Below are 15,201 nucleotides of genomic sequence, written 5' to 3'. Positions count from 1 at the left end.
AAAAGTTATCCTGACCAAAGTCTAACAAACATTTCCAAAGGTAAAAAGTCATGAGTAGGACTTTAAATGTGTATAAGCCAGATGGTACAAATGCTCAGTATTTTTTTTAATACATGCCCAAGCATTTAAAAAGAAAATTGAGAAGTTGAGGAAATGGCCCTGATCATATCACTTTGGCCTAGGAATGCTGAACAAATTTCAAGGCTTGCCCGCTTGGACTTGTCCTAAATGTTTTCGTCTTGTCTAAATACTACATCTATATGTGTTGCAGAAAGGCATTTTTATTTAGATATTTTAAAAAAACTCTATTTCCCAGCTCCTTCAAAGACTGGAAAACAGACGACTCTTCAGTTCAAACCTGTTGCCAAGAAGCCAAAGAAGAATCCGTGGTCAGATGAGGAATCTGAAGGCTTGTCAGGAAGCGAAATGGAGGAAGAGGAGGTGGCTGCCCCCAGGGAGCGCATAGTACGCAAAACTAAAGGTGAATCTGCTTAATGGTGATCACCACTATCTGTGACAATGGTTGCCTATGTTGGATAAATGTATCAGTGATAGTTTAGCTCATGTAGATGTTAATCACCAGGCAGATCAACATTTGTAGCTTCTAGATACATTAACTATCAAGTTTTCTCCAGCTGGTTGCTCAAGCTGCAGTTTCCTCCGTGACAATTATTGTTTAAATCCTTTCTGCAAATGAGCACATTTCTGAACTGCCCCCTCTGTTATCTAACACTCAAGCTCCGGTGAAGTACAGCATGTCTGACAGTGAAGATGAATTTTCTGAGAGCGGAAAGAAGAGCTCTCCAAAGAGGAAAGCCATTATCACTGATGATGATGATGATGATGATGCAAGCTTTGCCCCAGAGCCCAGTGATGTCTCGGACAGTGACGTCAAGTCATTAGCCCCACCTCCCAAAGCTCCAGAGCCAGCGTAAGTGTGAGAAAACTGCTAATGCAGGAAATATTTTCAAAAAAGTTTTTAGAGCTTAGCATTTTATCCCTGTAATCTTATCAGCAACTCTGTCTTTTTTATTTAGGAAAAAGGTGATAAAGAGCAAGACGATGGTTTAAAAAAATTTAACCAAGTCATCTAGTAAGTATTTGAGTTGGATGCTTTTGTCTGGTATGGAGCCAAAGATGTGAAGATTAATAATTTTATCTTGATTGATTTAAACAGCTTCATCCGAAGATCCAGCGCCTGCAGCCAAGCGTCCGGTTCTGTTTTATCCCTACTGACCGCCAGAGGCGGTACTTAAAGCACTGAATGATCACTCTTGCGCATGCACAGGTCGAGAATCTTATACCAACATAGTCACGTGTGACCCCCGGTGACCCTGGAAGTCCATTTAGTCACGTGACAACAACAGTTCAGTCCCTTTTCATCTTCTCGCATGCAGGTTGTGCAGGTGGTAAGTCACTGATTATTGCTTGTCGCTGGTAGCCTCGAGACTACGGTCAGAGCTGGGGTGATCATCTCGCCCTCCAGAGGCTGCGCAAGCTACTCTTCATATAACTTTATTCTTAATAATAAAAATAATACATTTTATTTCAAGTGCCTTTCAAAACACTCAAGGACACTGTACAGGTAAAAACAAAAATTGGTAAAAGCAACATCATCATAGTTAAAAGAAACACAAACTACACACAGGAAAGTAATATAAAATCATAATGAAAAGGCAATCTTGAACATGTGGGTTTTGAGTTTTGATTTGAACAAGGGTAAAGACTCGGTATTGCAGATGTCAGGGGGGAGAGAATTCCAGAGTGTGGGCGCAGAACGAGAAAAAGCTCTGCTCCCCATGGTGCTAAGAGCTGGGCTCTTAGCACCATGCTGAAGGAACAACTAAGTTAGTGGTAGAAGAAGATCTAAGTATGCGGGATGGAGTAGAAATTTGAAGTAAATCAGAGAGATATGGAAGGGACAGATTGTGAATAACTTTAAAAGTAAGTAGGAGGATTTTGAACTGAATTCTGAACTTCACAGGTAGCCAGTGGAGCTGCTGCAGGACTGGGGTGATGTGATGAAAGAGGGGGTTCTTAGAAATGATGCGAGCTGCTGAGTTTTTTACTGCCTGAAGCTTGTGAATGGATTTTTGAGGAAGACCAAAAAGAAGAGAATTATAGTAATCGATGTGGGAAGTGATCAGACTATGAACAAGAGTGCAGGTGGAACTAGGGGAGAGAGAGGGGCGGAGGCGATTGATATTGAGTAAGTGAAAGTAAGCAGAACAGGTAAGGTTGTTAATGTGAGAGGAGAAGGACAAGATACTATCAAGGATGAAACCCAGACTCTTGACCTGAGGTGAGGGGGAGATTATGGAGTTGTCAAATGAAAGGGAGAAACTGTCAGCTTTGGATAATGTAGATTTTAAAAGGAATTTTTTCTTGTTGGTAAGTTGTTTCCTTTGATTGACAGAGAGCGAGAGCGGGACGCGTTCGCTCCCCACGTCGACTACCCTATTGCTGGTGGTTGGCGACTCCGACCAACTTGTTGCTTGCCGTGTTCAGCTTGCCTATATTCGTTAATCCCAGCCGTTTTCGGGCTTGCCTTTCTTTTCATTCACCGTGCAGCCGTGTTCGGCTTGTCTGTATTTTGTTAATTGCGGCCGTTTTCAGGCTTGCCTTTTTCATTGACGGTGCAGCCATGTTCGGCTTGCCTGTTTTTTTGTTAATCGCAGCCATTTTCGGGCTTGCCTTTCTAATTTACTGCGCAGCTGTGCTCGGTTTGCCTGTATTTGTTAAACTCAGCTGTGTTCAGCTTACCTATATTCGTTAATTGCGGCTGTTTTCAGGCTCGCCTTCTTCATTATAGGGTAGTTCACGCGTGATGTCAGCGCTACATCCGGGTCCCGCGGGTAGGAAAAAAACAGTACTGTTCTCGTCTACTACATGACAAAACGGGTGATTTAGAGCGTACTTTTAGTTAGTTTATTTTTGGAATCTAAACAATGCCTACGACTTGTTGTGCTCCTGGTTGCACACAGAGGCATTCCAAATCGTCGGATGTACGTTTCTGTCGTTTACCGAAGGAGGAAGGACGAAGAAAGAAATAGATATTTTCAATGAAAAGAGCGCAGGCAGACCCTCCCAATGGACTGGGGGAGCCATCATACTACGACAGAATTTGCAGTCTACACTTCATCTCCGGTAAATAAAACTTAATTCTGTTTTAGTCATTGTTCTACTTAATAGCGGCGGAGGGCAGGTGGCGATCGCTAGACGTGGCCGGAGAAGCGGCAGACGCCGCTGTCTGGAGCAACCGCAGCAGGCTCCAGACAGCGGCTCCATTACGCCCCCGTTCACGGGTGCTAGTACTTCTGTGTTTACGCTGCAATGTCGCCGACACCCCCACCCATTTTAACAAGACAAAAACACCAAAAATAATCCGTAGTGAATGTTTTTTTTTAACCTACCAGGCGGGTCTTCCTCTCTGCTGAGACGCGGTCTGTGTCCGACGTCGCTTTCTGCTGTTACAAACATGTCTGAACATCCATCTATCCATTTTCTGACCTGCTTAATCCCTCATGGCGTCGCGGGCGTTGCTGGAGCCTTTTTCCTGATATAAAATAATTGTAGCCATCCAGTGGTTTCAGGGGCTTTCGTGCTCTCTCGTGTGTACTGGCCTGCTGTGTTTATAAGGCAGCTGTATATGTCGCGGTACGGAACACTTGGCCAGCATTTCACAGACTCACTCCGTCCCTTCAGGCTTTTGCTGTGTGGATCTGGCAATCTGATACCATCAACCATCAACTTACTCTTAAAACGATCTTGTGATACGTTATCTAAAGAAGAAAAATATGTGGAGAACTCGTCAGTTTCTCTGTTTGCGTCCGCCATTGTGTTCGCCTTTTGCCTACCAGTCCGGCGCGTATGCACGAAAAACCCGGATGAAAACAATAGCAGTGAACAACCCACTCTCTTTATTATTGTGCAGCCGTGTTCAGCTTCCTTCATAGTGCTCCTTGCAGCTTTTTGTGCTGCTGAGGAACCCCTGGTGGCGTTTTCTGCTCGACCAGGTTTCCTGGCCTATTCGCTCGTCTGCTAGTGTGAAGAGTGGCGATTTCAGCTTGACCTGACCTAGTCCTGTGAGCGCAAGATGCTGGACGTGCCGTGCTGCAGAGCTTGTTTGGCCCCTCTCCAGTTGGAGGATGGGTATTGTCAGGATGCAGCTTGTAGGCTGCATGCTGAGCCTCTCTCCCTCTTTCTCTTTCCTGCGCAGCCTGATTGGTTCCACCTGTCAGGCTGCAATCAACCTCCAACTGCTCCCACCTGGTTCCACCCTTATTTATACTCACCTCAGTCTGTTTTTGCTTGCCGGTCCGTAGTGTTCACTCCCGCTCCGTCTCTGCCAGAATCCTTGTCAGCTCAGTTTTTTGTTACAGTCAACCTGAAGACGTTGCTTCAACTTGGTCTTTGTTCAAGTCATTTCCCTAAGACTCTGCTCAGCTCTGCTCCATTGGAAGTTCTCAATTCCTGTTCCGTCTCCTGTGTTGTTCCACGTTCTCAAGTTCTGCAGCTGTTTCCACGTTCTCAAGTTCCTGAGCTGTTTCCACGTTCTCAAGTTCCTGAGCTGTTTCCACGTTCTCAAGTTCCTGAGCTATTTCCACGTTCTCAAGTTCTGCAGCTGCTCGACGGTCAAGTCCGCATCTGCTCCACGATCTCAAGTTCTGCAGCTGTTTCCACATTCTCAAGTTCTGCAGCTGTTTCCACGTTCTCAAGTTCTGCAGCTGTTTCCACGTTCTCAAGTTCCTGGGCTATTTCCACGTTCTCAAGTTCTGCAGCTGCTCGACGGTCAAGTCCGCATCTGCTCCACGTTCTTAAGTTCTGCAGCTGTTTCCACGTTCTCAAGTTCCTGAGCTGTTCCACATTCTCAAGTTCCCGCTGCTGTTCCACGTTCTCAAGTTCTGCAGCTGTTTCCACGGTCTCAAGTTTTCCGCTCCAGAGTTTCCTCCCGGTCAGTCACCCATTACTCCTCCTGTCAGCCAGCTTCTGCATCCTTCATCTCCGTCCATAAAAGACTCTGGTTCCTCTCGTCATCTATCTTCCATCATGTTCAATAAACTCACTTTATGAACTAGCTCTGTGTGTGCGTGCTGTGTCCGGGTTCATCCTAAGACAAATCATGACAGGTATGATCTGTGTCTCTCTTGTTTGGGACCGGATCACCTAAGAGAGGCCCTAACTGATGCCGCATGCCCCAATTGTTCTGTCCTGCCTCTGTCCCTGCGGACTGCTCATTTGGCTGCTGTAAGGGCACTAGCCAGCCTGTGAAGCGTATGGCTCCTGAGGCTATGGGGTTTCCCAGGAAGAGGACCAAGAGGAGCTCCATGGATTTGGAGGGCTTATCTGGGCAGGTAGCCCATCTCACTTCTGAGCTGGAGGAAATGAAAGCGCTGCTCGAGTCCCTTAGGGATGGGCATGGCGCTGGCCTGGTTGGAGACCCTGACCCAGGGCAGAGCATGGGTTCAGGGCTCTCTGCCTTAGAGGATGATGCTATATCCCTTGCAGCATCTGGCACTGATTTCCAATATCAATTTGACTCTGGTTCGCACCTGTCAGCAGCCAGTTCGCATATCTCTTTGGGCTCCCAGCCGGAAGAGGATGGTTCTCTAGTGGGTGCGTTGAGAACTGCTCTTGCCCGGTTGCAGCTGGATGCTCCGCAGAACTGACCTGCGGCTTCCAGCGCTTTCTTTCGACGTCGTACTGCTAGGTCGTCTCCATCTGCCGAATATGTAAAGAAGGTTCATGCTGTTGGGCAGACACTAAGGCCTTCTCACGGCCGACCTCTGATGGCAAGGCCCTGGCGGCCATGCAAGATGCGCCCAAGTTTGGCTTGGGCCATATGCCTTCTGTAGGGCCCGCCATAGCCTCCCTCAGATAAGGCTTTGAGAGCTAATGCCAGGTGTCCTCGTCCTCAGTGCCGTGTGACTGATGATCTGCTGTGTAGAGCCTATGACTCTGGGTCTCGTTTGGGGCGACTTGGTAATTCATTGTCACATTTATTACTGGGTCTCTCAGCCTCCTTTGAAGGCTTGACAATCAGTGTGCCTACTCAGAGGTTGATGGATGCATCACTTCATGCGTTTGCCCTTTTGTCGAGGGAAATCGGCCATGTCCTGTCTACCCTTGTTCAGGCACGCTGCCAAGTTTGGCTCGCTCAGTCTCCTCTGACTGAGGCCTGTAGAAGGACCCTGATGAGCCTTCCAGTGGTTCCTGGGGAATTGTTTGGCTCTGCTGTGCTTGCAGCTTTGGAGCGGTTGGCCCAGGCTTCCCGTACTAGGCAGCAGTTGGCCAGCCTTCATCGCAGATGATTGCAGTGTCCTGCTGGGAGTGCCTCTGCATCTCGTTCACGCACTTACGTTGCCCAGACTGCACCCGTCATGGGGCAACCATGGCCTGCTGCAGCACCTGCTGCGGGACCTGCTCATGGCCAGTGGGATCTACTCAGGGGTTGGGCTCAGGTCGCTTCCCAACCCAGGCAGTTCACTCGGCACTCCTCCCGCCCTCCTAGGGGCAGGGGGGCTTGGAAATAACATTGCCAAGCTGGCGGTGGGACACTTTACCCTGGACCAGCTTAGTTGCTGGGTCGTTCTCGTTCCCGATCCATGGGTGGATGTCTACAATTACCCAGTGTTATGTGCTGCAGTTCCGCTGCCGCCCTCCTGTTCCTGGTCAGGCCAGGATGACGGTGATCCACGACCAGGTAATGGCTCAGGCTCTGAGTCAAGAGATAGACGCCTTGCTGGCCAATGGTGCTATACTGCCTGTCGACCCCCTGCGAGATCCAGGGGGCTTTTACTCAAAGTATTTTTTAGTCCCCAAAAAAGACTGGTGGACTGGCGTTGAAACACTTCCTCCCAGACCTGCGCGGAAGGCATGCCCTAGTACGGTCAGACAATACTTCAGTGGTGTTTCATATCAACCATCAATAACATTGCTGAGGCTTACCCAGGAGCTCTTGACCTGGGCAGCCCTTCGTTTTGCCAGCTTGAGAGCAGCTCACATTTCAGGGGTGCAGAATGTCCCGGCTGATATTCTCTCTTGGGGACGCCCACCGCCAGGGGAGTGGAGGCTCCACCCGGAGGTAGTGGGGGTCATTTGGGAAAGGTACAGAAGAGCAGCTGTAGATCTGTTTGCATCTGAGGAGACAACACATTGCCCCCTTTGGTTCTCCCTGGCAGACAGTGCCAGTCCCCTAGGTCAGGATGCACTGGCACACGACTGGCAGAGGGTGCTGCTCTATGCGTTCCCGCCACTTCCCCTGATAGGCCCAACCAGTGTTGGGCAAGCTACTTGTCCAGTGTAGTGAGCTAAGCTATCAGTTACTCAACAATAACTTAAGCTTCACTACACAAAAGCTACCACCTATAGAAATATAGCAAGCTAAGTTACATAAATGTGTTAAAAGTAGCTTAACTACATCAGAAGCTACTTAACTTTGTACCAACCTAATGTCAGATCAATTGAAAATAAGTCTGATACACTTGTTAAAACATTTATTAAAGATCAGCCAATGACCTAACACAGTGTAGACATTGCTTTATGAGCAGCATAATAAAATACAAACTGAAGTAATTACTGATAGAAATAAAACAAAAAGGTTATTTGCCTAGTACAGTACCCAGTACTCTATGAAACAAACTACTGTTATTAGTACCAAATTAAAGGTATTGTGTAGTGTTCTCACTCTGCTTGTTCACTAAATGTTGAAAAAAAATTAAAAGCTAATTAAAATAAACCAGGTCACTTAATAAAGCTGCATTTTCTGTATGCTTTGTATTTATATTCACATAATATTTTCAGAATTAATAATAACATTTCTCTTAAAGATTTCATTTATCTTCTGCACCAAGTGCATAAGTAGGGAGAACAAGCAGAGTGAGTTTTGTGTAATATCAGACTTTATTATTGAACTAAGCAGGATTTAGACGGGATTAGAAAGGAAGGTGCATCTTCTTTCTGCCTTTCCCCAGCGATCAGGGACCTCCTGGTTGTGTCTGGTGCTGCAGTGTTCTAATTGGGTAAAACACCTTTAAATCTAGTGGCTGAGCACATAAAAGACAACCTCCTGATAATATAATTTGCAAAAAACGCCACCAAACGTTATTAACGCCACCGCACGTATTTTACGCGAGCGCGCGTTTTTTACGTCACTCGCGTTCTGGCTGGAAACACGCGGTGACGTAAAAAACGCGCGCTCGCGTAAAATACGGGTTGGAACTGCACGTTATTGTACGGACGATAATTTGCCTAATCGGCTTGCCATAAGTTCCACTGCCGTACGCATGCGCATGTTTCGATAGATACAGACAGGAGAGGCAAAGTAGAAGCTTGCGCATGAACATGTCCAACCAACAACTCAGATTGATTGTTCACTCTGAATGTTGTTTCAAAATAGCAAACCTGGCTTCATTTCTTAGTTATGTCCTGGATTTTGTAGCGTTTGTGGACGCTACGTCGCTACTTGATCAAAAAAATAACGTCACTACAGAAAAGTTACTTGATTCATAAAGCAGCGACGCTACGGTCAAGCTACTGGAAAATGTAGTTTAACTAATAGCTTCGCTACATGTGGCGGCGCTACTGCCCATCACTGGGCCCAACACTCCTGAGGGTCCTTCAGGAGGGGCATCAGGTCCTTCTAGTGGCCCACTGGTGGCCACTAGAAAACCTGGTTTCCACTGCTGCGCAGGCTCTGTTGCAGCCCTCCAATGCCTCTTCCCCGCAGGAAAGACCTTCCCAGTCGCCTCCAACTCTGGGTTTGGCCGCTACAGGGCCCGGCGTGTCCTTCTCGGAATGTCACGGAGACATCGGACATACAATGACCAATGCCAGGGCCCCTTCCACACGACTGGTGTACACCCATAAGTGGAAGGTTTTTAGCAGCTGGTGTCAGGCAAGGCATGAGAACCCTGTACACTGTCCTGTTTCGGTTATTTTAACCTTCCTTCAAGCACTGCTTTCTCAAGGTCGGTCTCCTTCCACTCTGAAAGTTTATGTTGCTGCCATCTCCTGCTGGCATTCGGTGGTGAGTGGGGAAACGATAGGCCGTAACAAAGATGTTTCTTTGTTCCTGAGAGGTGCACGGCGTTTGCACCCTCCCACACGCCCTGTTGTGCCTTTGTGGGACCTCTCTCTCGTCCTCGCTGCCCTGCAATCTCCTCCATTTGAACCGTTGGCAGAGGCGAGCCTTGAGTGTGTGTAAAAAAAGACAGCTTTTCTCCTCGCCATGGCTTCGGCAAAGCGGGTGGGTGAGCTACATGCATTGTCTGTTCATGAGTCCTCAATTTCTTCTAAGCATTTACTCAGTACTTGACTGGTTCATAGTCACCTGGTGACATTATAAGAGTTTATACAGCACTTTGTATTATTCCACAGAACCTCTGCATTTTATTGGGATTTCAAGTGGTAACCAAGGCAAAGTAGTACACAGTTGTAAAGTGGAATGAAAATAAGACATGACACAAATAATAATAATAATAACTTTCTTTATATAGAAATCTGATCAATAATTGTTTTCCTGTTGTTTTTGTTCTCTTATTAATATTTCCAGTGTAAATGTGGTTGAAAAAAAAATTATGTAACCTTGTGAGTATTTCCCCTTAGGTTTAAAGCAGGTTCCCAGCAGTGAGGTGCGGGGGAGAGAGGGCAGAGCTATAGTTGCAGAAAAACCTGTTTAAATGGAAACGGGTCAAAGGAAAATCTTAATGTCTGATGAAAAGTTTGTAAGCACTTACTGCAGGCATTTTCTACTCATCTGTATTTGTCATAAAATTTATCAAAAATGGTCTGGAAATATGCAATTTTTAAAAGGAACATTTTCAGTGACCGTGCATTGCTTTTGCTTCACACACCTATTTCTTCTACAGCTACAACACTAAATTTGGTGCATTTTAGTTAATATTGTAAATTCACATCAAATGTCATGTAGTAGCCCTCAAAACAAATAGGTTCAATTCATACACAGATTTTTAAATTCAAATCAAACTAATACAAATCCAATCATAGAGAAGTTTATATCTAGTTATATAAATCCCAACTCTAACATGCAATCAGATAACAACTCAGTTAGTTGCTATCTGATTGCACAAGGTCTTTGAATTAGCAAAAAAAAAAAAAAAAACATCTTCAGCAAGCCTTTGGCAACCGGAGAAAGTAACAACTGTTTATATCAGTGTAAGCACAAGTAAGTGATGTGAATTGCTGTGACTGAGAGGAAAAAGCTATAATGTTATCAGCGCCATATATTATTTTCACACAGACTCAAGCAAAACTGAATAAATAGATGCTCAATTTGTAGTTTTACTGTACTGCAAGGAGTATAACAAGCAGTAATGACCTGGTTAATTGGTTAGGTTATCTGCTCTGGTATTAAGCTGCTTAGCAAAACACACTGATTGTATCTTGCTAACTAGTTTAGAAACACCATTGTTCTAATTAGGGTGAAAACTGGCGCTTCTTCAGTTTCAACACCATGATGTTTTTTTCTGTTCATAAGACGAAATACTACCACATGGACACATATGTCTTTGTTGTGCTCAAGGGAAATTTGTAGCAGCCTACTTTCAGCCAGCTGAACTACAGTGTGCAGCAACCGGGGGGGAAAAAGTCATTCTGGCACGTCCTCTGATATAACATGTCTGAACACTCCTTTTTAAAGCCTTTGTCACATTGCCACTGGTAACTGTACAGCACCTGCTGAGCACATCAAGCGCTAGAATCAAACAACCCTCTTTGGAGTCACTGAGAGATTGCCAGTTTAGATTTCTTTGTCGCTGTGCAAAACACACCACAAACTTCTAACCTCTAACTGTAAAACTTACATGATTCATTGAAGTGCTTGTGGTTACCAACTGTTTCTATAATTAATTTGATTAATGCCTTATCTACATCACATTTTCTCATCTTATCCTTTTGGGATCAGGGAAACTGGTGGCAAAAACATGAAGCAAATCCTTCCTGCCATTTAGGAAGCACTTTGAAACGTTCATCAAGAGTTGCCTTTCTTGGGTAAACATCTTCTCGTGCCTGGAACTTTGGTTGCAGATTAGGGCGTAGAAGGAATTTCCTTAAATTTGTTACCACCCACTCAATTATGAAGTCATGACAAACCTCAGGGTCAAGCCATTTAAAGAGACCAGAGGAGACCGGACAGAGTGGGTCTGTTGGTTTTACTTGCTTTTGTCATGTAATTTTTACTCAACCGGGTTTTTTTTTTCAAAGGAGATCTTTCATGTCGAAACAAGTAGTGGAAAAAAAATGCATCAGGCCAGACCAGTTTTAACATCCAGTGACTTGTAGGAGGTACTGTGCATGACATGGCTTTTTAAGGCAGTATGCACCTTTGACAAGCCGCAGATGGTGGAGGAACACCTGTGAGTACATCATTTTTTTAAAGGAAATTTAGCTTTCGGGAGGAATTGCACAGATTTTATCAATTCATGTATAAATGTACTGGACAAGGGGAAATTGTAAGTAAGATCAAACATCCTAATGACTGCTACTTTAGTTAGTAATGAAATTTTAGCATATAGCTGTTGGGTTTTAGTGTTTCTGTAACAGTCTCAGAATATTTCCTTTGAAACAAAGTAGAACACTGAGTGAATTGCTGAGTTCCTAATCTTTGGTTTTATTTTTGGTTTCAGGTAATTTAACAATGACACAATGAACCCTGAAGTAACCTTTAAACCACTGTCCGGGATATATTGATACCAACTTTGGTTTCATTTTAAACCAGAGACAGTTTTCACTCTAAGAGGCACAGGTGAACAAGTCTTCAGATTCCCACTGTGAGTTACCTGCCAGCACTGCAGCCATGGGTGAATGGGACTCCTTCGGTAAGCTCTTTGAGGTCCTCCAGAACGAGTCTCCAATGCTTGGACGGTTCTGGCTCTTCCTGATGCTTGTGTTTCGGATAGTGATTCTTGGAACAGTGGCCAGCGACATGTTTGAGGATGAACAGGCGGAGTTTACCTGCAACACCCTACAGCCAGGCTGCAGGCAGGTCTGCTATGATGATGCTTTCCCTATCTCCCAGTACAGATTCTGGGTGTTTCACATAGTTCTGATTGCTACCCCGTCCCTGCTTTTCCTCCTGTATGCTTCACATTATCATACCAAAAAAGCTTCAAAGCTAAATTTGGTCCAAAGTAGCATTCATAGATACAGAGAAGATCCCCACATCAGGAGGCTTTACATTGTAAATGTAATTTTTCGGATCTTGGCGGAGGTGGGCTTCCTGGTGGTCCAGTGGAAGTTGTACGGCTTCAAGGTGAAAGCGCAGTTCCCCTGCAGCCGCTTTCCTTGCCCCTACATAGTCGACTGCTTCACCTCCCGTCCTGCAGAGAAAACAATCTTCCTCTACTTCTACTTTGCTGTGGGTGCCGTATCAGCATTTGCCAGCTTTGCGGAGCTTTTCTATGCCGTCACAAAATGGTTTTGCTGCCGCTACCATCAGCCCTTTGACCTGGAAGACCGTCAGAATCTACAGAACTTAAGTCAAGATGATTTCAATGAGAAGCCAAAGGCAAAGACAATGTCAGACAGCAGCGTCAGGCTAAAGGGAGGATCAGTGAAAAGCAGCAAGAAGGTCTCGAGCGTCAAGAGCAAAAGAGGCAAATATGTGAACCCCAGGACACTCATGGTGTGAGAGGCCCCCACCATTTCCTGCTGAAAACTATGTTTCTAATGCTTTATATGATTTCATTTTAAAATTCCCACTGTCTGACAGAGTTTCACTGTTGGGAGACATGATCAGGTAACTCATGAGGAGTGAGATCAGGACATGAGTTAAAGCAAAGACTGACAATTAAGGCTCATTTGTCTTGGTAGGCTCATGAATCACTGTAAAGTTTAAGCCTTTAGCATGTGGGGGAATTTGACAGAAATAAACTTGATAGACCTGTTTTACACTTCCTTGGTTGCCAGAGAGCCAACTCTGCCGCTCCTGTTTTAAATAGGAAAATCCATCCTTAAATGTGGTTTTAAAAAGCTTTACTGTCTGTGGCTGAAAATGTCTGAAAACATTTGAGAATAACAAAAGTGTTGCTATTTGAATAAATGTATTTATTTTCTTTGTTATAGCGCAAGCTAGGTAGTCTAGATGTTACTAAGTTTGAGCTATGTAGCAAAGTGGCTACGTCTGAAATTTTGTGAAAGCTTCCCCACTTACTGGCAAGTATTTTTTTTTACTTTTTATGTTTTTTGACATGTATTAAATAGTTCCTTTTGAAATATTACTGTACAGTCGGCTATTTAGAACTTAAAATGTATCATTAAGTTGTTAAATTTGTTGCGATTGGCTTAAAATAAAAGAAAAAAGCAAAGTCATTTTTTTCTCTTTCTACTGTTTGCTACATTGCATTTTAACATGTATCCATAGTACTGAATTTGAACTGTTTTGGTGTTAAAGTACCACAACTGTTTTATCGGGATTCAAATACATTTTTCACACTATTTCGAAATACTAAGGCCAATGGTGAGATTTGTAATAAAATTTAAAGTTTGCGACACTGTAAACTGAATACATGAGGCCAGGTTTCTGATGTGGAAAACGATTGTATCTATTTTGCCAGTAATGTGATGTAAAAGGCTCTGGGTCAATTTCCTGCTTCGCCATTTTGTACATTGTTATTAGGGCTTAATCATGGTACTTAACCATGGTATGTGAACTTATTTTCTGTTGTACGTCAGTATTTTTAAAAACTGTGGAGTTGAACCCCCTAAAATCTGATATGTAATTTAATTTAATACTATTGTGTGCAAATGTGCATTATGTACGACATGACTAAAACTACAAAGGTACAAAATGGCGATGGGGGTGGGGGGGTAATGACCCACATGAGTCTGAAAGGTTTGTGAGTATGCTTATTGTTTCACAATGAGCCTCATCGTTTAATTCACTGAACGATAAACGCTGATTTAAGAACACGATCAAGAAATGGTGACCTTGTTTTACTTTATTTAGTGCAAAACTTTGCTGTTGTTAGAAATAGTATCTCATGATTGAATGTTTCAGGTATTTATTTCACAAAAAAGCACTATGAAATAGATTGAATGAAATGTTATGTACAGCCATTTCAAACACTGAATCTTTGCGTGCCAGAGAGTGTTAACTGTTTGTAAGCCTTTTGAATGCATGCCACGAACAAGCCCAGCGAGATTTATCAGAATCTCTGTTGTTTTGCTGTGAACATCTCCTGGAAGATAACACAATGCTTCCTTGTTCCTGCTGTGTCTGGAATACTGCTTTCTTTTCTTGTTTATCAGTATGTTGATGCTGAGGTAGTTAAACAAGATTAATAATGAAACTTTTCAGTTTCATTATTACTTTGCCTCGATGAACTTAACACAGCAGAAGCAGAAGGCAATAGGGCTGTTTTGTGATCATTCCACACAGTGTTTACAACACAAGTCATGATTTTATCTCAACCTCACTGATTTTTACCCTCTTAGGTCATGTGTACAAGTTTAATCATTTACAAATTAAATCTCTGGCTGGTTGGCTTGGTTTAAAATAAGATAGTTTTACTTTTTCACATCGAATGTTTCTCCATGTTCACCTGGAAGATGATCTAGACACGTCTGTGCATGTAACATGTCATTTCTTACTGTGTGATTATATCAAAGCCAATATTCTGGTTGAACAGGCAACACCCAGCGTTTTTATAGGCAAATCCGTTTGGCTCCACAGTGCCAAAATTCAAGCACTGTGAGGCCACAACAGCAACAACAACCGAAAAAAAATAAAAATGCTTAAATCCAAACAAATTTATGTGCAATGATTGTTTCATCTGCAACTGGCAAAGATCAAGAAAAAAAATTGTCATTGTGTAGCATTTTTTTCATGTGACAACTCCAGTAGGCATTAAAACACAAATTACCTCATAAGGCAAAAATAACACAGTGGGTTACCTTCTGTAAATGAGTAAATTTCTAAACTACCCCCCCCCCCCCCCCCCCCCGACACTCAAGCTCCGGTGAAGTACAGCATGTCTGACAGTGAAGATGAATTTTATGAGAGCAGAAAGAAGAGCTCTCCAAAATGGAAAGCTGTTATCACTGATGATGATGATGATGATGATACAAGCTTTGCCCCTGAGCCCAGCGATGTATATTGGACAAAGAAGTTAAAAGAAAAATATAAATCATTTTATTTATCAAAGGAAAATAAGCACCAGACCCATTCAACCCAGAAATTTG

The 15,201-nt window shown here is 43.9% G+C and overlaps 2 protein-coding genes across 3 annotated transcripts; both read left to right on the top strand.

Annotated features, from left to right (window-relative positions):
• Window positions 1-317: 317 nt before the first annotated feature.
• Window positions 318-973, top strand: LOC118564399 (nucleolin 1-like). The gene is made up of 2 exons (XM_036142447.1): window positions 318-481; window positions 739-973. Exons 1-2 carry the CDS (start codon window positions 427-429, stop codon window positions 933-935), a joined length of 252 nt encoding a protein of 83 aa, XP_035998340.1. The 5' UTR covers window positions 318-426; the 3' UTR covers window positions 936-973.
• Window positions 974-11,203: 10,230 nt separating this feature from the next.
• Window positions 11,204-14,797, top strand: LOC110369364 (gap junction delta-3 protein). Of its 2 annotated transcripts, none has more exons than XM_036142444.1 (2): window positions 11,204-11,375; window positions 11,646-14,797. In XM_036142444.1, the coding sequence occupies exon 2, from the start codon at window positions 11,816-11,818 to the stop codon at window positions 12,647-12,649; it is 834 nt and encodes a 277-aa protein (XP_035998337.1). In that variant the 5' UTR covers window positions 11,204-11,375; window positions 11,646-11,815; the 3' UTR covers window positions 12,650-14,797. The 2 variants fall into 2 exon arrangements, with proteins under 2 accessions (XP_035998337.1, XP_035998336.1); XM_036142443.1 differs by lacking the exon at window positions 11,204-11,375 and adding an exon at window positions 11,382-11,471.
• The last annotated feature ends 404 nt before the right edge of the window (window positions 14,798-15,201 follow it).

This window comes from Fundulus heteroclitus, chromosome 10 (genome assembly GCF_011125445.2).
Source record: "Fundulus heteroclitus isolate FHET01 chromosome 10, MU-UCD_Fhet_4.1, whole genome shotgun sequence".
In the NCBI taxonomy this organism is placed as follows: Eukaryota; Metazoa; Chordata; class Actinopteri; order Cyprinodontiformes; family Fundulidae; genus Fundulus; species Fundulus heteroclitus.
Note: the sequence above shows the minus strand (reverse complement) of the source record. Positions and strands in the feature narration are given on the sequence as shown.